Raw genomic sequence first — 22,784 nt, 5'->3', positions numbered from 1 at the left:
AGATCACTTTATTAGCCATATACAATTTCTTGCATTAGAAACTTGTCTTTTCACATACCCCAGCTTGCTCTCCATGAGACATAGACAGGGAGAGATGCTTGGGGTCAGAGCACAGGGTCACCCATTGTATAGTATGCCTGGAGCAGTTAGGGTTAAGGGCCTTGCTTAGGGTCCCAGCAGAAGTAGGATTCCTTTGCCAGCTGTGGGATTTGAACTAGCAACCTTACAGCCACAGGCCCTTAGCCACAGTGCCACTGCTCCAGCCTTTTAAGTAAAGTTATTATTAAGTAAAGAAACAGAAAGGAGCAGTAATATGTGCCCCAGAGTATTTTAACAGGTTGGAGGTCTGGTTCTGGTAAATAGTATGGTATATAGTTTTTTTGTGACAGCTGTGATGGGATACTAGAATACATACTGCTAAGATTGCTAACGAAGGGGGTATTTTCATGAGAATCTGACAGTACAGTCTAAAGTCAATTCCAGACGTGCCTATTCATGTTGCTTTTTTGGTGTTGAATTGTGTATTTCAACAGGGATCTGTATGGCAACCACAGCTCTTAATAATGAGACTTTCCTCAGATACAATAGACTAGGAAAAGCCTACAAGCACATGAGCAGCAGGAACTGAAACCATACACATGGTTAATGGTTACTTAGTTCATCAGAGATACAAGAGGGAATGCCGGTATTGAACTACATCTATTGAGCAAAAATGTCAAACACCCAAGACACAGTCAGGAAAACAGAGAAGAGATAATATTTAGGTTCTGGGATCCCAAGCTGTGATCACAATATGGTAGGAAACTGTACAGGTAGTGTCTAAAACATCCATCCATTTTCTAGACAGTTCTTTTAATTCAGGGTCACAGAGGAGCCGGAGCCTATCCTGGCAAGCAAGAGGCACAATGCAGGATTCCCCTAGGACAGAAGCCCAGTTCATCACAGGGCACAGACACAAACATCCTTACACTGGGGCCAGTGTCCCCAGAAGCCAGTCAACTTACCAGTGTTGTCTTTGGACTACAAGGGAAACCAGAGCACCCAGAGGAAAAAAACACAACACATACCTGGGTAAACTCCACACCCAGGTATGGAATTGAACCTATGGCCCAAGAACTGTACAATTGTTCATCCTGTCACCTGAATCTAAGTCTAAGGTTTACAATTTTAGGAAAGTAGACCATGAAGGCACAGCTTAAGGAAGTTGAATGAGATAGAATAAATAGTCTAGTATATTGTCACTGAGAAACCATGGTAAATATCATATGTTGATTTTAACCCAGGTCAGTTCCATTTCCTTATTTAGTCTCATCAGAATACAACATAAAAGAAATGGCAGAGAAGAATGTCGTATGGAATCATAGAGCTTCATGTTAAAGAGAAAACCGAGTACCTCTTCAGTGCCGATACCATCTGGTTTTCCTAAACTCCAAATATGGCTTTCATTAGTTGGGTTTGTGGTGGTTTTATGAATGCAAATCCACTCTTGTTTGGTGCTTTAATGATGTTCTAGTAATTGTAATATAAAAGCATTAGTGAATTATTTAATTTTAATTATTTCCCCTGAGCTGTGAGATGCAGCTTCAGTTGGCACGACTACATTAGCTTGTTCTACTAATCTTAAGCAACAATTGTTTATTGTCAGGTATTACAATCTGGGTCTTGTACTTATGTTAATGTTGTTCTGCCTATGAGATTATGATATAAAATTCAGCTTAGTAGCTGTTTCAAACTCATTTAATGGAGTCTGGAGGTGGTCAGTGTGCTGAAGTCACAGGCTCCTGTATGTCAACCATGCCCTTGTTCTTCACCATGCTGTTGCTTTGTACCTCTGCATTACACTTGAGATGTACAGTATAGTTCTGATCTGGTGTGTTTTGAATGGGCCTGAGGAGAGGTTTGAGTAACAATTAAAAATATTTATTTTCACTGATAAAACAGGAATTTTAGCTGTATATTTATGTTTTACAAAAATACCATCAAGCAAAGTGCATCTGTATACAAATGTGTAGAAATGTACCCTTTTCTTAACTCTTTGGTGAATCAGCCATAAAATAAAATTAATATAAACGGGTCATTTATCAAATTGTCTCTCATTTAGGAACAAGTAAAGGTCAAGTGCATTCTGAAAAGTAGAAAGAAGAAACAACATTTTGGCTGTTGAGCCTTTTTCAGATATCAATGTTGTGTTTGTTCTTTCTACTTTCAGCTTGGAATTAACCTCTACTTGTTCCTTTGCAGTGAGACTTTACTGTTTCATTTGTTTCTGGAATTGCACTATAATTACATTCAACCTTTTATAGTATATTATAAAATTTTTAACATTAAAACTGAAGCCTTTTGTTCACTGGAAAATGTAAAAAATACTCTGATGCAGCTCCTCACTCATCTTTCATTTATGTTCTCCTGAAGAGGGGTAAAACTGCTGGAAAAGAGGTTTGATGGAGTTGGCAAATTGCATGAAGACTCCTGCATGGACTGACATGATTTCTCACACCGAAAAAAGACACTGTGGGTTATATGTACAAAACAAACTCTTGATTCAAATGTGTACAGTTTGTACAGATTGTAAAAACCAATCCTCCAAACTTTTTTGATTACAAAATGTTGCTCTATCTAAATGAAAAAATTATGGTCATGCTTCCAAGCAGTGGACACCTGTAGTGATTGGAGGGATTATTAACTGCTCATGTTCAAAGAGCATGAAGTAATTTCATGCTAGACAGGTGTACTGGGACAGATAAGACATTACATTTGCAACAAAAAACTGTGGTTTGGCATCAACCAAGATGCCCTGACCCACATATTCAAAATATATTTAATTGACAGTAAATGGAACAAATTTCATTACAAGGCAAAACGTTTTCAAGTTCATTTCACAATCTTTTTTATGTCCACAATGGGTTTTGAGGCAATATTTTTTTTCTGCAATGCACTTTCATTTTAGATTTATGGTAAAATTATTTACGAAATTATTTAAATTAATTAAATTTTGTGATATTTCTTCCTTACATTCTTTGTCCAAATTTATGTTCAGTGTTGATGTCTATGTGTTATCCCACAGTTCTGTTTATTGAAAGGAGTGTTCTCTAATCACTCTAATTCAAACCTCACTTTAAACTGAGCCATCTTACATGACTAGAGTAAGCTTATACTGTTCTTCGTTGCAGATTACTATTATTTCTGTAATGTTCTGTTTGAAAAGAAAGTAGCAACAATAGACCTACAAGTAAGTTTAGGCTGCTCTAACTGATCCCTATTGAATAAACCACAGGTTTTAAAAATTCATTTTCTTATTAAAATATTTATAAAGAAAATCGACCCACTGAAGCAGCTCACTTATGGAGGGGTCTTTTGTCTGAGTTTGTGTTGAATATAAAGTTGAATATCTTCTACTTCTTTGTGCGGTAGGGCTATAAATTGTAAGGTGGTGATACCTTGTGTGAAGGAGGTTTTATGATAAGCACAGCCTAAGATAACCAAGCAATCTTGTGAGGAGGTGCCTTTTTACCAAATGCAATAGATGTGCCAGATTGCCTACTCTCATTTCTTATCATTATTATGAGATGGTCTACAGAGTAATTTTTAAAGTTTTTTTCTCCATAACAAAATTTGCTTCCCATTTATTTCACTGTATCTTGTCTAATACAATTCATCTCGGGCATCCAGTGTTTATACCCACAAGAAGAAATGTGGTAATTTAATCTGTTGTAAGATGGCACACTTCATTATAATTATCATCTGCTTCATGCAGACACACCTAGACACAACAGCAGTGATGATTTCTACAATCATCTGCGTTGTTATTGTTGACAATTCCATATAACAGGCTTTTAGTTCAATACATTTATTTTGATCCCATTTACAATTCAATGTGCAATTTACAGACATTCTAATAGCTACTAGTGTCTGCTGATTATGATGAACTATTTCAGTTTTGCAAACACAAAAGTGCAAAGTCAGTACTACATTCATAGGCACAACCACACCACAAATGTCACAAACAGTAGATCAATGAGCAGTTAGCAGCAGTTATCAGGTACTGTACATGCATGCACTGAAGCAACTGAAAATGTTCACAATTGTATCTAATGTTAAAATCTGAATTTAAACCACATTTTTAAAAAAATAGCTACATATCATAATTGGTTTTGAGGCACCAAGGGCTTTCTGCAGTGCTATTTAAACTTTCAAACATGTGGACAAAAAGCTTTTAAGTATTTCCTGCCTGTCAGGGTTTTCATAACTTCTTTTCCTAGATGATGTCAGCATGCTCAGCAAAGTCTTATCTATCTGAAATGTTACAGTATGGTGGGCTGACATTCCAAATAGCATAATAGAGAGACTCAATAGTGTTAAAAAGTAGGAACAAAGTATAAAAGGTACAAATATTTTTCTAAATTTGGTGACTTGTATTTGGAGTCAGAGTTTATTTTTTCTCTCCAGTTCTGGGATCTTTAACTGCATGCTAAAATGAAAAAAGCTCATGGATTATTATTTAACATAGCAGAATGTTGTATAAAACAAAAATATTTGGTTGATTTGTTTTTTAAAATGTTTTCCTCATTTTATTTATATGGTCAATTAGATCATTTAGAGGTCTTGTTTCAGGAATACTGTAAGGTTTTTCTTCATCATAGCTATTTCTTATAATCTGTTTATTAATCCTTATCTAAAGCAAATGACCAAATTTCAGTTGTAATAATACAGTAGAACGTTTTACTGAATCATTAGCATTCTTGCTTGAGATTACAATAGAAGTATTGAATCTAGAATGTGTTCACACAGTCTTCTGGATGTACGTCCATATTTCTTGTGATAGTGTAACAGTAAATAACAAAAAGGGCTGTGATTAAAATTGGTAATACACAACTTTACAAATGAGATACTAGGATTATACTTTTTTTGTATTTTTACTATTTTCTGTAATAATCATGGCTCTCTGTTATGAATATATAAAACCTTGGAAACCAAGGTGTAAGCATGTACTGTATACCAAGGTGGGGTATATCTTTGGAGTGAAAAGACTGATAGCAATTAGACCCTTGATGTGTTTTACAGAACAACCTCTTTTGAAGAATTGCATATACAGTGTATCAGTAAGCCCATTTTACTTTAATCTTTTGGAGTATTGGGAGTATTATGTATCCTTTATTTACAAACAAAGGAAAGCAGAAACACTCCTTTTAAGATGAACTATTTGAAATGACATGCATGTGCTTAACATGCATGTTTTAAACTCAGTAATGTGCTGAAATACAGGATATCACCATGCACATTTTCTTCTGTCCTCTTTGCCTCAGGCTCAGACATGATCACATTATGGTGCCTCTCACAAATGAAATGATCTATTTGTCAGCAGTTTTGCTTTTTATGCTTTTTTATGAATTCTTCTCATAAGTGTTCTCTAAAAGTAATGTATTTATTTGACACTTCTGAAATGCCATGTATGTATACCAGCATCTTCACTCTGCTGCTTTGATTTTCAGACATGGCTGAAAAACTATGGTTATCTTCTGCCCCATGACATTCGGACATCAGACCTCAGGTCGGAGAAAGCCATGCAGTCGGCTGTCGCTGCCATGCAGCGGTTTTATGGCATACCTGTGACAGGAGTGCTGGACCAGACCACAATAGAGTGAGTGATGACAAGCTTTTCTAAGCCTTTCACTAGAGGGGACAGGCTTATCAACTTATTTTCAATCATTGTTAAGGAACAAAGTTTTAAAGTAGCTTAAATAAGTGAAGACTGTAGCCAAAAGAAAACTATAGCATGCTGTAATAACAAATGCAGTACTGTGAAGAATAACAAAGTTTTAAGTCACGTATTTGTACACACGCTCAGGTAAGAAAATGCCTGGCTATTAATGAGTTTTTTTTTTCCATTGTGTATTTTTACCCACTTTATGCCATGAGGAAAATCACACCTCCATCCTGGTATCCTTTTTTTCTTCATATTTCATATTTTTCTCTGACAAAATATGATAAACAACTAGGATAATGAATGGTGTTGAACATCTGAGTATTTTGTAATTCTCAGCAGTTCCCCTGTTCAGGGGACTTCAGATCCCTAGAAGAGCATCTTCAGTCCTGTCTCAGCTCAGACCTCTGTTGTTGTGTGCAGGTGGATGAGGAAGCCTCGTTGTGGGGTCCCTGATCACCCACGGATCAGCCGCAGGAGGCGAAATAAACGCTACGCGCTGACAGGCCAGAAGTGGAGGCAGAAACACATCACCTATAGGTAGGACAGCTCCTTCTTTCTGAAAGAACCATAACGCCTTAGGTATAAAAATATCAAAATCTTAATGGACATAAAGTTGATTCCTTCATGTTTTCGTAATTTGTCCATGCATCTGATTGGTGTAGAACTTATCAAAGCTGAAGTTAGTTTTAGGAACTTTCATGCTGTACCCACTTCAGAATGTAAGAAGATGAGGAATTTAAACAGCCCTGTGAACTCCTTCTGTAAATTACTTGCTTTCCTAGAACACATTTTTCCCCTTTTTGCCTTCCTTTAGCACAATTGTGGTATTTTCAATGGTCTCAATTATTAATGCTTTGCATCACTCTTTTTATCATGGGATGCCATTGCAAGCTGATCCTAGGGTCAGTGGCCCAGAGCTAGAATTCCCGCAATAGAGCTCTTAGCTCCATCACATTACAGCTGGTATTGATTCTCCAGAGCTCTCCATCTACTTTCTGTTTGGCTCATTTCCAGGATTTTGTTTTGATGTTTTTTCACATACAAGTGTGTGAATTTTTACACAGTATAGAATTTTTTTCTGCCTTAGTTTGATCATTCAGCTATCACAGTTTCAGTAGTGCGCAGGCACATATTGTACAGTTTTGACAATGAGGAGAAAACAAAAATTGTTTTCCTAAGATAAAATCACTTAGAATTGCACTATGTTTAGAACAGTCTTAAAGAATGAGCATTGCCTTCTCTTTAAGTGCTGTCAAAATGCATAATTGTCAGAACTACAAAGAAGCCAGAATGTTTTAGGTGTCCTTACAGCAGTGCTTGTTTCTGGGGAGAAATACATTTGTAAAATTTGCAGTTTTCAGAGCCCTTTTAATTTTGTGGATTCCTTTAAACAGTTTGCTGTTTATAATTACGGTGTGAGGGATTGCTGTTTAGTGTTTTCAACATAGTGTATACTTCCTTACATACAATAAGTAAAAATGAAAAAAAAAAAAGGGAATTAATAAAAATGTCAGATGAGTGCCTATTCGAATGAAGCTATATTATCTGGAGGAGTGAGTTTATCATTCCATAGACAATAGTTTTTGCTGTACATTTAATATGCTTGTCGTCTTCTGACAGGGTAGTGATATTGACAACACCTGTGACCAGTTGTTTTGTATCTTTTTTTCAGCATACACAACTTTACACCAAAAGTGGGGGAAAAAGACACGCAAAAGGCTATCCGACAGGCCTTTGACGTGTGGGAGACAGTGACGCCACTGACATTTGAGGAAATCCCTTACTCTGAGATCAAGAATGAGAGGAAAGAAGCTGACATCATGATTTTCTTTGCCTCTGGTTTCCATGGAGATAGCTCCCCATTTGATGGTGAGGGGGGTTTCCTGGCTCATGCGTATTTCCCTGGCCCTGGCATTGGGGGGGACACCCACTTCGACTCTGACGAACCCTGGACTCTGGGCAATGCCAATCATGATGGTAAGAAAGGTGATGAATTAAGATATGGTCACATCTTGCAGTTTAGCAGACAATTTAGCCACAACCTCTGTATCACAGTTGACCTATTAGTGTTGTTCACTAATAAAACTGCAGGTTGTAAAAAATAAGTAAATTAAATTTGGACAGTCTAAATCTGAGGCTTAATCCACTATGTGTTAAGACACATTATACTGTAATTACTAGTTTTAGGGGAGAGAGGCACCAGAGCAACTTTTTAATGGGCAAAAAATGCAAGGTGGAGCCCAGCCATACTCTTTATGGAAGAGGACAATTTAGCAAAAGTAACATGTATGTGTTTTGGAGGTGGGAGAAAGTTGAGAAAGCTTTCCTTTGACATTGATTCTAACTACAGTTTTCATCTCCTTTCAATAAAACCATGTTACATTTCACAATTGGCTGAAAAAGCTGTGTTTAAGTATATAGCAACTCCTGACAAAATAATAAAATCCTCTGAGGTATAGCCTTGTCCTGTAGCTGTGCACCTCTGTGCTGTAACTGTCTCCCTGCATTGTGTCTCAGGGAATGATCTGTTCCTAGTGGCAGTCCATGAACTAGGCCATGCCCTAGGACTGGAGCACTCCAATGATCCCAGCGCTATAATGGCCCCCTTCTACCAGTACATGGAAACACACAACTTCAAATTACCTTTGGATGACCTTCAGGGCATTCAGAAAATCTATGGTATGTGTCATCTGTACTGTAAGCTATGATATTCCAAACTTTAGTCTGTACTGAAATGAAATGTTTTGAGAAGTAATATATGCTGAACATGCTGTGTCCAATGTTTAAAACAAATATTCTGTGGAACATTAAAGGTGTATGAATGTTTCAGGTTCAATTGCATCTCACTCATACAAAAAAAAACACTAACATTCAGTGGGACCATCTCAGAGTATTTGTTTTGCTCCCTATATGCATAGAACATACTGAACTCTTCCTGTTATATGTCTTTACTAAATTGTTATTAAGCTATGTACAATGCCTTGTACAAATTCAACACATTTTTACAGACCTCATTAGTCTGGAAAGGGAAGGTTATAAAATCCACAGACATCCTAAACTCAAATGCTCACTCTAAACTTAGATCCACATGCCTCCTTCATTAAAGCAGCAAGATATTAAAGATTTAGGCAAATGCAATATTGACTCTGTTATAACATTGGGCAGAATGGGAGGTCATTCTACAGCGATGGCTTTGAAACCATGAATACCTGTTAATGGTATCTATAAAGATAAGTTTGTTACCAGTTTGATATTTTAAAAAAACTAAAAGCTGTTCATTGATTTATAGCACAGGCATAGTGATATCTTTCAACCTACTTGATTTATGTGCATACAAATATATAAATACAGACTTTATTCATGTCAGCTGAAAATAAACCAAATTCACTTTTGAGGTATTATGAACAAATATTCACTAATTCTTTTTGCTTTAAAAGCATAAAGCAAAAGAAGCCATTGTAAAAAGTCATGTAAAATAATGATTCAAATAATTAGACATAAATATACATAAATTATGGTGTGCATGACTAGTGAATTAAAATGTATTGTTTCAAAATTTTATTTGAATATTTTGAAATATTGAATATTGAAATATTTTATTTTAAATTGCCATGTGGATGCAGTCCATTTGCAGTCTGTGAAGTTCTGTGTGCTTGGGTTGCAGGCATACCAACAGCGATGCTTGAGCCCACCAGGCCCTTGCCCACTCTGCCAGCTCGCCGGACCCACTCCACCTCTGAAAGGAAGCACGACCGACAGTCACGGCCACCTCGACCCCCCTCTGGAGACAAGCCAGCCTCCCCTGGAACTGCAAAGCCCAACATCTGTGATGGAAACTTCAACACTGTGGCCTTCTTCAGGAGAGAGATGTTTGTGTTCAAGGTGGGAAGTTCCTGAAGTGGCAAAAATGTGTTTAATCAAGGGATGCTGCCTATCTGTGTAAATGCTGTTTAATTAAACATCTTGTCTAGTCATTATCAGAACCCATTTCTCCCGGTGATGTGTGTGGCAAATCAGTTTGTCCCAGCAGCGCAGTGTAATGCTGCTGTACTCACAATTGTGCAGTGGTCTGAGGCAGGAGACTGGATTCATGTGCAGTTTCAGAAAACAAGCAAACGTGCAAAATGTAATCCAAATCCTAGTCTGTAAAATGTGGAGCTCATATTCCAGGAAGCCTAGGAGTGAAGTATTGTAGGGAAATGCAGAAGCAACGTAGAAGCTAAGACTATGTCTGAGTGCAGGTGGATGAAAAGGTGGATCTTAAAATCGGGATGGGATTAGAGTCTGACAGGTGGCATGGGACTGAGAGCACAAGACAGCTCTTGTGCTGGATAAGGGACAGACTTATCCCATGGCAAAGGGCCAATTCAGTCTTTTGGAAGTGTGAGGAAACCGGGGCACCCAGATAGATCCTATGCGAACACATGGAAAATGTGCAAAACCCATACAGGAACTGCCCAACTCAAAACTGAACACTTTGGACCCATCTAGCCCATGTGGTAGTTAATTGATCCAGGGATCACCTTGAGCAGTCTCTTGAAAGACCCCAGATATTTCAGCAATATTGGTGGATAGCAGTAAGCATAACCAATTCTCAACACAAGCACTAGTGCTGCCCCTTCCCGAATGCCTGGCACATTCATGCACAATGACACAAGAGCTATGCTCCAGCTGCAATAACCACCACACCATCTTCAATTAAAATTCAAGATAAATATGAAAAATATAACTGTGAAAAGTTTAAATGTTTGACTGTATATTATGGAAAAACCTTTATTGCAATGTAGCATATAATCGTATGCCCAAAGTGATCCCAAAGTGATCAGATGAACCCTATCTTTCTGTGTGGATTTCACAGACCAAAATCAATTAATAAAGAATAGAAATGAAATTAACCTTTTGGTTTTCTAGTTAGAGAAAAACCTTTTGGTTTTACAGCTGTTAGAGTGGAATGTGTAGGTTAGAATACAGGTACTGTAAAGTTATCATTTTTCTTGTAAGTGTTTTTTACAACAAGGTAAGATAAATTTAATATTTTATGTACTGCATTAGTATCTTTTTCTGAGGCTTTATTTTGTGCATTGAATTAATGGAAACAAACAAATGAACAGTTGAATAAAACAGATTTAACAGCTGTTAGCTTGTGTATTTACAGCATATTCCAAAACAGAACACAATAATAGAAAGAATATACTTGCTAGTTCTATTCTGTTAATATTAAATAATATTTAATTTTATTTCTGATCATTTTATTATATTTAATTTAATCTTATTCACAGCAAGGATTTCTCATTCCCCATAAGGGTATGCTCCTTATGAAAAAGAAAAAAGCATATAAGTTTTTGTAGTGCCATGATTCAATTGAGCTATGTTGATTTCCAGCTCTGGCTCATAGACCATCTCTCTGTATGTCCACATTTCATATTGATTTCTGACTCACCTAATGAGACCTGCATTAAAACAAATGGGAGTCTGCTATAATCTGTCTTTTTCACACTCCCATTTGTACTGGAATTATTCCTTAAAACCTTTGTCTGCAGTCAGTATGTAGTCATTTCTCAAATTTGCATTTCTAAATTTAATGTAATTAAATGTTGGGTATGTATAAAGTATTCCAAGTGCTAGGGATCTTTCATTGGCACTATGTATTTAGAATTGTGTAAAATGTTATTGTTTTTCTACAGCACACTTGCCATATATTTAAAAAATGTTTTTTCTGCTTCTGTGCAGCAGTGGATTTAATTAATTAGTGTTATTTACTGGAATTGTTATCTTGAAATCTTGCTTTGGCTTAACTCAAAATAGTATATACAGGACAGAGCTTACAACATGCTAACAAGTTGGATAGCACTTCAGGTCAATAAAGAGAACATTCATCAGGCTAAGTAAGGCATATTACGAATGTTACAATGCTTTATGGTTTCATGTTTCAGAGGAACTTACGTATTCAAAGAGATGTGGGTGTTATTTACCAATTGCATTAAAAGTAAAAAAGCTTTTAAACATCATTTTAAGCCATTCTTTCTGTGTCTGACTGTCCTTCTACAGATGCATTTCACTTAGGTCATTTTTTTCCTGTTCTACATTTCTGGGACTCCCTTACATTTAGTTAATACAGTATAAATGATTTCACTTCTGTTACATTTTATGGTGCCTTAAGGCTGTGGAATGTTCCTGCATTCATGTTTTGTATAGCACTTGAAATAAAATACAAATCTGACTTGTTTGCACAAAGTAAATACAAATATTTTGCTGTTGTCATTTCAAAGAATTTTGTAATTAATATTTTTCTCCAAAGTGAGGAATATTTTAAGGATATACTAAGGGCACCATGTTGCTCAACACTTGAGTAAACTACTGTTTGATTCTTTTAAGTGAATTTCAAAGTGCGAGTGGACATATCTGTTAAAGAAACTAGGTATTTTTTACTGGTGCTGTAACTGTTAATGCCTTCTTACTGTAAGAAATGCAGGACTGCATCATGGCGTCCTTGTTGCTTTGGAGCCATTTGATATTGAGTCGTGGGTATTTGTTTTAGGACCGCTGGTTTTGGCGACTGCGCAACAACAAAGTACAGGAAGGATATCCCATGCAGATTGATCAGTTCTGGAAAGGCCTCCCTCCCAGGATTGATGCTGCGTATGAGAGGTCAGATGGGAAGTTTGTCTTTTTTAAAGGTATGTATTAATTCTTCATGTTTTATTTCTTTTGAAGTATCTAAAATTCACAATGATGAGTGCTTGAGACAATTAAAAGCATTGTTGTAATGCAGGCAGAGAAGTCATTGTTCACATGCATTCTGATTTAGGAAGAGACTATAAATCCATGGAACAAACCTGATGTGACAATAACAAGCAAACTGATTCCAAGTAACTGAGCTTTCAGTGAAGTCTGTGCAATTCAGCTTTTGACGATCCCTTACAGAAATGATTCTGCCTTAAAAGATCAATGCAGAATAAAAGCAATTCAAATAACTAATCTTTAACAATTAAATCTGTGGGATTCTCCTTGCTTAGTACAGTGTTTCAAAAGAAGGGTGGCATGGTGGTGCAGAGGTTATCATTGCTGCCTTGCAGTGCTGTGGACCTGGTCCAATTCTGGACCTTTGGTGTTTCTGTGTTGGTGGGGGTTTCCTCTTACTGCCCAAAAATATACTGGTAAATTGGCTTCTGGGAAAATTGGCTTTAGTGTGTGTCTGTGTGTGCTTTGTGATAGACTGGCACCTTGTCCAGGGTGTGCACTGGCTTGTGTCTGTTGCTTTTTGATCTAGGCTCTGGCTTCCCTGTAATCCTGAGTCGGTTAGAAGATTGATGGATTATTTTTTTTCCTGTACTGCATGTTGTTTTTTTTACATTTTGAGTAAAAATATGTTAATATTCATGTTAAAATATAATGGGTTAACTGTAAAGCATTTAACATTTTTTTTCAAGGCCAATTTCAAGGTTTTCAAGCTTTCAAAGCTTGTTGCTACAGCAGCTGATTGTTATGTCATTGTGATTAAGGTGCTGCATCACTGTAGAGATTTGATTAACATTGTTTAATCAAGTTCCATAACTCCAGTTCTCCTTCTTGCAATGTTCCTTTGCCCATCTTGCTTAATTTGGCTATTGACTTGATTGTCTCTTGACATCTCTAAGAGTCAGCAAGTGTCTGGGTGAGATATTAATAACCTCAGCACAGAACACAGAAATGCATTACAAGCAAAGCTGTGGGGTTTCTCAGAATTATTCCTCCCTTCATAAAAAAAACTTGTGCTCTAGAACTCGTCTCCTAGTCCTAGTTCCTGGAAAATTGGGTTTCTTGCTTCTGCATATTTCTTTGTCTTATAGAGAGAGAGGTGAGAAAAAGTTTGCGAACATTTTGGAATTTTCTGTAGCTTTTACCTGTTACCCTAGGGTTCTCTGTCACCTCCTTAAGCATTGTATGGCTATCTCGTGCAGTGATTTTTGTTGGGTGACCACTCCTAAGCAATGGTACTGTGTTTCTTCTATTTGAACCCTATCTGCCTGACTGTGGATTGATGGAGGCCAAAGTCTTTAGAAATGCATTGTAACCCTTTCCACCATAATAAGTATCAACAACTCTTCTGAGGTCTGCTGAAACCAGACTGTTTGGAGCATGTTTCACTTAAAAAACATATTGTGAAGAGCATGCTCTACCGGTACCTAGCCTTGGTGTTTTTTATAGGACAGAGCTCCTCAAACTCACACCTGAATGTCATCTCATTGGCTGGAAGTCCTGACTCCAATTACCCCCCTTTAATTATCCTAGAGATTTCTAGCAGAGACAGCAAATGTTTAAACAATGTGTTAAAAATAGATAAGACAAAAGTACAATTGTTTGTGTGTTACAATGCCAAAGAGTTCACAAACTTTTTCACAACTGTATGTCTTTATGCAATTACAAAATCCCTTTCTCTATCTAGCCATTTCTTCAAGACAACAATGCATCAGCTTTGAGAACAAGGCTAAACAGCAAGTTCCAGACTGCCTCAACACATTATGTGAAGTGTTCCTCCTGCTCCCAGTTTTATTTATTTTTCATTTTTTTCTTATTTGGACTGGTATGGATAACTGATTATGTATTTCTTTGTAGAAGATTATTGCCGACCAAATGAGTAAGCATGGGAGCTGCTGTTCTCACCTTGTTCTCAGTTTTAAATGCACTTTTGTTCTGCTACAGAAGTGTAGTGTCTTCTCTTGTCAGGTGACAAATATTGGGTATTTAAGGAAGTCACAGCAGAGCCAGGTTATCCACACAGCCTGGTTGATCTGGGCAACTGTCTGCCTCGTGAGGGCATTGACACTGCACTGCGCTGGGAACCTGTGGGCAAGACGTACTTCTTCAAAGGAGACCAGTATTGGAGGTACAATGAGGAAAAGAGGACAGCCGATCCAGGGTACCCCAAACCCATCACTGTCTGGAAGGGTATCCCAGAGTCCCCACAAGGAGCATTTGTCAGCAAGGAAGGCTGTAAGTATCCTGTCACGGCACAGGACTTACAGGACACAATATTAAGTTCTTTGGGCAGAGTTCTTCACATGACATTATTCTTTGAAACAAAAAGTAAAATCTTGTTTTACAATTCCACAGTGCTTTGGCCCACGTCTATATTATGGTAACTGTATATCATGGCATATATGAATCTGTCACAGCCACTACACATCCTTAATGGTGTCCATTCAGGGTCAGCAACTTGTGCCCTGGAGGTGTGGAACAGACCTTTATAAAAACATATAACTAGTATGTTCCAAGCACCGTGTATGGTGATGTACTTAATGAATCAGAAGAAACTGAGGTCATTGGGGTTACTGCGCTAGCACAGCTCTGGACTTTTTTCTGCTGGTAATGGAGTCTGCATGAAACAGCGATTAACATTTTAGCCACAAATGTCACAACCTACTGCTCTATATACCACAGAAGAGTTAGGAAGTTAACCTCCATGTAGATCAAAATCTCTGTTCCTCAGCAGGCAGATGTACTGTATGTGCCTAGAAATCTGCATAGTTGCTTGTACTTGTTCCATTATGCTTGACAGGATAATCATTATTCACAAATTCCCCCTTATTATCTGTGTACTTAATTTAAATATTTTGTTTGTGGACGTATCCATCTTTATCCATAATTAGATCTTACATTTTCATAATGCTATATAGTAAAATGTCTAAATATATGTCTACTTCTAATCCACATTGTGCATATAAAATTTGCCACAGATAGCTATTTTGTCCACATTAAGTTTCACCGGGGGACACTGACCAATGAAATAGGAGCATATATTTCTTGTTCCTTAAAAAGAAAGACTTTCGGTACTCTGGTATTTTAAAAAGTGATCACTTGTCATGATCTCTGAAATTAATATTAATTTATCTATTTCACTGTTGTTCTTCTCCTGTTTCCTTCTAGTCTACACCTATTTCTACAAAGGCAAAGAATACTGGAAATTTGACAACCAGAAGCTGAATGTTGAACCTGGCTACCCCAAATCTATTCTAAAGGACTGGATGGGATGCCACCAGTCAGATGTGGAGAAAAGCAAAGAAAGGCATCTTCCTCATGATGATGTAGACATCATGGTGACCATCAATGATGTGCCAAGCACAGTCAATGCCATTGCTGTGGTGATCCCCTGCATCCTCTCCTTCTGCATCCTGGTGCTGGTTTACACCATCTTCCAGTTCAAGAACAAAGGTGTGCAGCAGAACGTCACCTATTACAAACGCCCGGTTCAAGAGTGGGTATGACAGGCTGGGAGCCACTAAGAAACATTGTTAAGAGGGCTACAAGAAAATGAAGCGCCATCTGATGAGTGGCTGCCTTGCACAAAATGGGGAATGGGGGGTGGGGGGTATTAGGTTTAATTAAACCTCCAAGAACAAGAGATCATTAACAAATGGCCACATTAATGTTTTAGCATGAGAAGATGCACAAAGGCAGGGAGGCCCTTGACTTAGAGAGAGCAGACCTGCCTCCTCTCCTGCCTTTTGAGCTATGTGTCCTTTATTTCTGGGTGTGCCATTTTATATGTTATCCAGTTCCCAAGACTCCCATCCAACCTTCCGCGCAGGAGGGCTAGGGAGCCCTGTGTAAGTGTCCATAGCCAGATACCAGCAATCTCCTGTGCACCCGCCATCTCTTCCTTTAGTATGAACGTTTACATGGAGATAAGCAAACAAAGCAATGAAGGTAGAAAGGCCACAGAAAAGGAAACCAAGGATTGCTCCATAGATCATTTGAAGTTTATCATTTAAAAATTCTTCATGTCTCATGAATCAAAACGAACAGTTCTCTGGTGAACTCCTGTGACTCCCAGGTAGCCTCAAACTCTCAGCACTTTCCACATTTACTAACGGGGCTCTTGGATGGAGACAGCATACTGGATTGACTGGACTGGTTTTGCTTGGACCTACAGTAGCAGCCTGATGAAATAACATTTGGTTATTGAACTGAATAAGTTAAAAATTCTTTTTGTATGGAAAAAGGTGAAATGGATGTTAATATTACAGTCACTCACTAGTGTTTAATGGCTGCTGAGGAAATGATTTTTTCATATTTCCATAATATAGAGAAACACACAGCAATGTTCTCTATAATCCTCAGTGACAGTTTATACTTGTCTGGCATGTTGTCAACAGGAATGGCTGGGGGCCAAATGAACTGCTATAATGAAGCAGCCTTAATTATTTTTTATATATCTGTTGTCTATAAGTGTTTTCATTACTGTCGTTGTATCACAGGTCTGTTCTACAGCAGAAATCTAACAGTCTGCTTAGCTGGGTGAAAATGTAGCTACAGTGCTCTCAGAATTTCACTAGAAGAGTGGTAGGGCTAGAGTTTGCCACTGAGGATGTGATTTATAAGAAGATATTTCTGAGTCAGCCTGATTCCATATTCTTTTGTAAAGTGCCAGTAAACAAATTTAAACAGCTGTTAAAATCCAGGAGACACTTGATTCCAGTCTAAATAGAGCAGACTCAGTGTTTCCTAAAATGATCTAGTATAGGGGCTTAGCAGACCATGATGGAATTGAATACAGCCTTGGAAAAGAAAAACAACAGCAACCCATAGGAAGAACTTTCAATCAACAGTTTTAGATGAATTCCCTTTGTTTCATACCACTAACATAGTCTCATATTGAAAAAAAAAACGTTATTCCATTATACTACTGACTTCATTAAGGAATGTTTTACATTACCTGTTATTACTTATATATGGGATGTATCAAAAATTGTTCCAGCACTTCCCTAGGTCAAATAATTACTATCAAAGGAAGGATCTAATCTTGACCCCAGAAGGGTTATGCTAAATGGTGTTTATAAAAATCTCGACTTCTCCTTCTTGTGATATAACATTATCATATAGACCATATGGACAGTGATACTGTACTGTACATGAAACATGGAGACATTTCAGATGTTATTGACCTTTAATAAGATCTGAACGGAAGATTAGAACTTAGCTTTGCATTATTTATTCTGTATTAAACTCCCGACTTTGATCCCTTCAGTTCTAACACAAGACTGCTATACTTTTTAAGTCTCATTTTAAGTGAATGAAATTTCTGTTAATTTCAATAATGTTATCAATTTGTATTTTAATATACTGTTTATATTAATCTTATTAGTTTCCAAATGTTACACCTAATAATTATGAAAGAAGGCTGCATGATTTTGTGGCTGAACTTTAATGAAGGAGTCAAACTTGAGGGATTCTTAAGTATTCTTAAAATCCCCAAGCCTAGGGCCTAAGGTCAGAAATGCAGTTTGGATCATGACCATGACATGTGTTTTGTGTGCAAGGAAGGGTCACATTTGACCTCATTTTGAAGGTGTTTGACCATTATGCAAATTAATACAGAACTATATTAGAATTAATATTATATTTTAGCTTTGTAGTTCCATCTACCTTAAAAACATAATTATCCTTAAGTAAATGGAACATTCAATGCACCTCAAAGATGTTAAAAAAACAAAATTTTGTAGTACACTTGTGTTCTCTTGAGATGTTTCCAGCCCCTTAACATACAGTAGTTCTTATTGAAATATACATTACAGACTTGAACATTGCTAGAATTATTGTGAATAGCTGTAAACTAGTTTTTTTTCTCAGATATTGTCAATCACATTCCAATTTATAAACTGGGAAGACGTGGTCCATCTTGTGGTGTTGATCACTGGATTGCATAAGCCCCAGAAAGTGATATAATAAATGATCTTTTCATCACTGATGAGTGATGCTGTGTGGAAAATAATCCATGAAATTGGACAGTGCCTTGCACACTGTAGAACACATGTACAGCCCTGCCAAGTGGGCTTGCATAAATATATAATATGTCTAGAGAACAGAGGCTTACATACCTCCCTAGACTTGGAGCTACAAATTTGAAGCTAGGTGTAAGAAAACAACATACAGTATATACTGTAGGTAATGCTTGTGTGATGCTTTTCTGAACAAACTTAAATTTTGAGAAGACCACTGCTCAAAGTTTTTGTTATGGCTGTTAAACTATTAGATACAGCTTAATAGTCATCAATGAAAAAAGTTTAATTTCTGTTGTTTACATATAGACTCAATATTAATAGAACATTGTAGTTTCGTACATGACATTTTATAGTCTCACTTAGGCCGACTACATTTAGAAAACAAAGGAAAGAGTTGTGTGGACTCTGACATTTTTGCACTATTTTATTTCTGAGACATGGTGTGAATTGGATTTCTAATACAGTATGTGTAACTGAATGAATCAATCTTTTATTTTAGCTCCAGAACCAAACTGTCAGCAGATAGTTAGCATCTAATGATTGCATTTCTGGTGCATTTTTTTCTATATCTATAATTTACAAATAAGGTGGGATTATCCACACATTTTTAAAAGAAATGTTGTGTATATATATACTGTACTTCTGGTAAGAATGACATAGAGGGGAAATGCTAAATGCATTTCACATGCAAATCTTCTCCATTATAATCAATAAACAACAACTCTAGACATTCTGTAGATCAAAGAGGCCTGTTACTGTCCTAATTATCTCAGAATATGTTTATGAGTTACAGTTTTATTTTTCCTATGTTTGTCAAGGTCATTCTACAGTTTTTCAGTAACATTATGCTTCTGGCAACATCAATTTTAAAATATGTTGTTCTTCCTCTTACAAGTAATGCAGATTTTGTCTTGCAGTATACCCAGGGTCAATGCTGTTGTGAAAAATAAAATCCAACTGGTTGCCTTCATGAGGATAATACATTACATTACATTAAATTAAATAATAATAATGATACACTTATAATAATGAAATGATAATTTATATGATTGCTATAAAGCTGACCTCTGGTGTATATATATACTGTATGTATATACTACAGAGATATCGTGGGTCAGTCCTTCATTTGTTAGCAAACATGTTCCAAGAATTGAATCTGAACTTTCTTAGGGGTATTCCAGTTAGAATTTTGAAAATTGAATCTATTTTCTTTGCTCCTTGGTGTAAAGCATTGATAAGTTTTGTGACCATACTGAATAAGCAAACTATGCTATAGGGGTGAAAAGATGACTATTTGGTGAGCTCAGACAAAACATTGTACTTTATACTATTTATCCAGTATACACTGCCTAGTATAGTATAATTGTCTAGGTTATTGTACAATACATCACTGTTAGTCTTTTGTTTCATTTGACAGAATGAATTTCCCTTTCCATATTTTTCTGATATGCTTTTTATTGACAATGAAGAGCAGTCTTTGAAGAAAGCTAGTTTAACAGGGTTCATGATAAACATAAGAACAAATTGTAACAGGATTTCTTAAAATATGACTTTGAAGTGATCATCTTTAGTCTTCTTCAGGGGAAAATAATTAAAAGTAGTTCTTGTAGAATATAAAAAGAAGCTCCAAACTTATTAAGGGCAATAAATATGGATTCATACATTGAGTAAAACAAAGGCGCTTGAAACTGATTAAACATGTTTGAAATAAATGTGTCATTCACAAATATGTAAAACACACATCTTTAAAAATAATTTATCATGTTTTTTGTGTTTCAAACCCCTATTATCGGAAAGCTACTTATTCCGGGTCATGGCAACAAATAGTATGTCTGTAGTCACACCCTGGATGTCGGACCAGGGTGTGACAGGGTGATGTCAAGACATCAAGACAATTTAGAGACATGTTAAACAATTCAGCTTGCCTTTGAAATAATGGATAAAACAACAGTATCATAAACATGGCAAATAGCTTCGAAAGTAATTGCAATAGTACTGTCATTTGGCTAGAAAAAGTTTTCTGAGAAGGATGTGGTAAACACTTAGTGAATGGTACCCATTTCTTCTCATTCTCAGATTAACTGACAATAAAACAAAAGGAATAAAATAACTGATTTTAATACCCAAATACAGAGAAATCCCAGAGAAAATCCTACAGTATATATGCATGTTTTACTTAGAGCTACAAGGACATTTGAACTTTACAGTAACCAACAATAACCAACAAAAGCCCCAAAACTTTGGGCCTTCATTGTCTAACTTTCTTTTTCATCAATATCACAAAACAATAACTATAATAATAGGTTGAGCTGCCCAAATGACTAGATGCTAATAAAAAAAAATATGTTTTTAACTGAAACCTGTTCTAGTAGAAAGTTTTAGTAGAAGTCAGGGTATTTTAACAAAAAAAAAGACTTTGCTTTAGAAAACAAATCAAAATTTCACTTGAAAGTTCTTTGCTACCAGGTGTAATGTTATTTATTTTACAAATAGAAAAATGTATTTTAAGATTTTCATGTTCTTTGAAAAAAAATCATTTTATTCAAAATTTACATATTCAAAATTACAGGTTTTATTAAAACATTTAAATTGTTAAAACTAGTACTAAAAAAATGCAATTTTATACACCATAAAAAAACAGATACAGCGAAATTAAGAAGTCATCAGATTTGACAAATTGTTACACTGTATTTAATTCTTCATCTTTTAAAGCAGTCTATAGTACCATATAAAATAAAAGTGTATTTTATTTCAAAGGAGCTAGGCAAGCTTAATTCTTGCAAATGTATTAAATTGCTAGGTAAGTGATAAAGAAAACAAAAACTGTAATTTTAAACAGCCAAAGTAGGCAACAATACTCTGATAAAGTCTGTGAAAATGTCTTTATAAAAATAAAATAGTACTAATATACTCCGAAATGTTTCAATTATGATGGCCCAACACTGGACATTGACTCCTTGTCCCACTTGCCTTTCTGTGTAGTCAAGCCCTAAGCACAACCACTCCTTGGATCAAATAATTAATACCATTGTAAGAAAATTGTCATAAAGGTGCAAGCGCCTGTTGCTGAGAATTTCCAAAACCCTGTTTATGTTCTGCCAATACATGTGCTGAGCTGATGTTTATTATGAGGTATGGCACTGGTAATCCACTTCAAAACGCTAACAACCTCAACAAATCCAGCCCACATCAAAGCAGAACTCTGATGTTCCCCATTACAAAACTGTGAAAAATGTAAATAATTCATTAAATCTACTCACACTGGAAAATAGCTACTTTTTCTATTGCTGTTGCTTAAACATTTCTAATTTAACACTGCATTTTTCTCTTATTGCCTTTGCTACAAAAAAAAGTTTTACCTCATTTTATGTTGAGTTACAAGCTTTATAAGCAAACATTTTTCTTATGTTAATCATAAATGATTGGAGCAAGGTACTTTGTTTTATTCTTTAATAATTTCACACTGTGTATCAAAGAACAGCTCACCGTGTTGTATTTCAGATAAATTTGTCAATAAAAAAAGGAACCAACATGACAATCTGTTTTTGCTTTTGCACATACTGTATCAATATTCCTGTCCTATTCAATTACTGCCTTTTCAATTCAGTCTTAAATATATAAGTATGAAAACATCATTTTCTATTGCTACACATCTGTTGAAAATGGTGTTGGCTTACAAAATCATTAAGAACTGCAAATGAGAGAATGCCAGTTGGCTCATCCACCCCATTTTTAGTTTTAATTACACCACTGCCATGACCTTCAAAACCTTCTCCAGCTCCAGGCCTGACAGTGCCCACAGGAAAGTTAGCAATATAGAACTGCCGCTCCAACAACACAGGAAGCTCACAGGCACCCGGGAAGCCACCTGGTTTGCTGCTGTATGGCCAGTAATGGATACTCTAACTGAATGAAACACACGCAACCTAAGCAGTGCTTAGTCAACAGTATATCGCTGCTTTCAGGAATCCTAGTCGCTGACACCTAAACGCTTAAACGTTTTGAAAATATTTTTGGAAATTGCCAGCACCCCTTGTCATCCTGCAACCTACAACTGATATCTCACTGAAACTAAGCAGGTGCGAGTCTGGTCAGTAGCTGGATGAGAAACCTCCTGGGTAAAACTAAGGGTGCAGCTTGAAGGGGTCTTAGAAGGGCCAGTAGGGGGCCCTCACTCTGCAGCCTGTGGTGGTACTTATGCCCCAGTATAGTGATGGGGACACTGTACTGCAAAATGGCGCTGTCCTTTGGATGAGATGTAAAACCGAGGTCCTAACTCTCTGTAGTCATTAATAATCCCAGGGTGTCTCTCGAAAATA

General features: G+C 36.5%; 1 protein-coding gene across 1 annotated transcript in view; it reads left to right on the top strand.

Moving 5' to 3' along the window:
* Nucleotides 1-22,000, top strand: part of mmp24 (matrix metallopeptidase 24) — a 32,367-nt gene extending 10,367 nt beyond the window's left edge. The window contains exons 2-9 of the mRNA XM_006639676.3: nucleotides 5,490-5,638; nucleotides 6,125-6,241; nucleotides 7,377-7,681; nucleotides 8,222-8,383; nucleotides 9,369-9,586; nucleotides 12,243-12,381; nucleotides 14,411-14,677; nucleotides 15,611-22,000. Of these exons, the coding sequence (XP_006639739.2) occupies nucleotides 5,490-5,638; nucleotides 6,125-6,241; nucleotides 7,377-7,681; nucleotides 8,222-8,383; nucleotides 9,369-9,586; nucleotides 12,243-12,381; nucleotides 14,411-14,677; nucleotides 15,611-15,948 (1,695 nt within the window). The 3' untranslated portion in view covers nucleotides 15,949-22,000. The remainder of the gene's footprint in view (nucleotides 1-5,489; nucleotides 5,639-6,124; nucleotides 6,242-7,376; nucleotides 7,682-8,221; nucleotides 8,384-9,368; nucleotides 9,587-12,242; nucleotides 12,382-14,410; nucleotides 14,678-15,610) is intronic.
* The last annotated feature ends 784 nt before the right edge of the window (nucleotides 22,001-22,784 follow it).

This window comes from Lepisosteus oculatus, chromosome 16 (assembly GCF_040954835.1).
Source record: "Lepisosteus oculatus isolate fLepOcu1 chromosome 16, fLepOcu1.hap2, whole genome shotgun sequence".
In the NCBI taxonomy this organism is placed as follows: domain Eukaryota; kingdom Metazoa; phylum Chordata; class Actinopteri; order Semionotiformes; family Lepisosteidae; genus Lepisosteus; species Lepisosteus oculatus.
The sequence above is the reverse complement of the archived record's forward strand: the minus strand, read 5'-3'. Positions and strand labels throughout refer to the sequence as shown.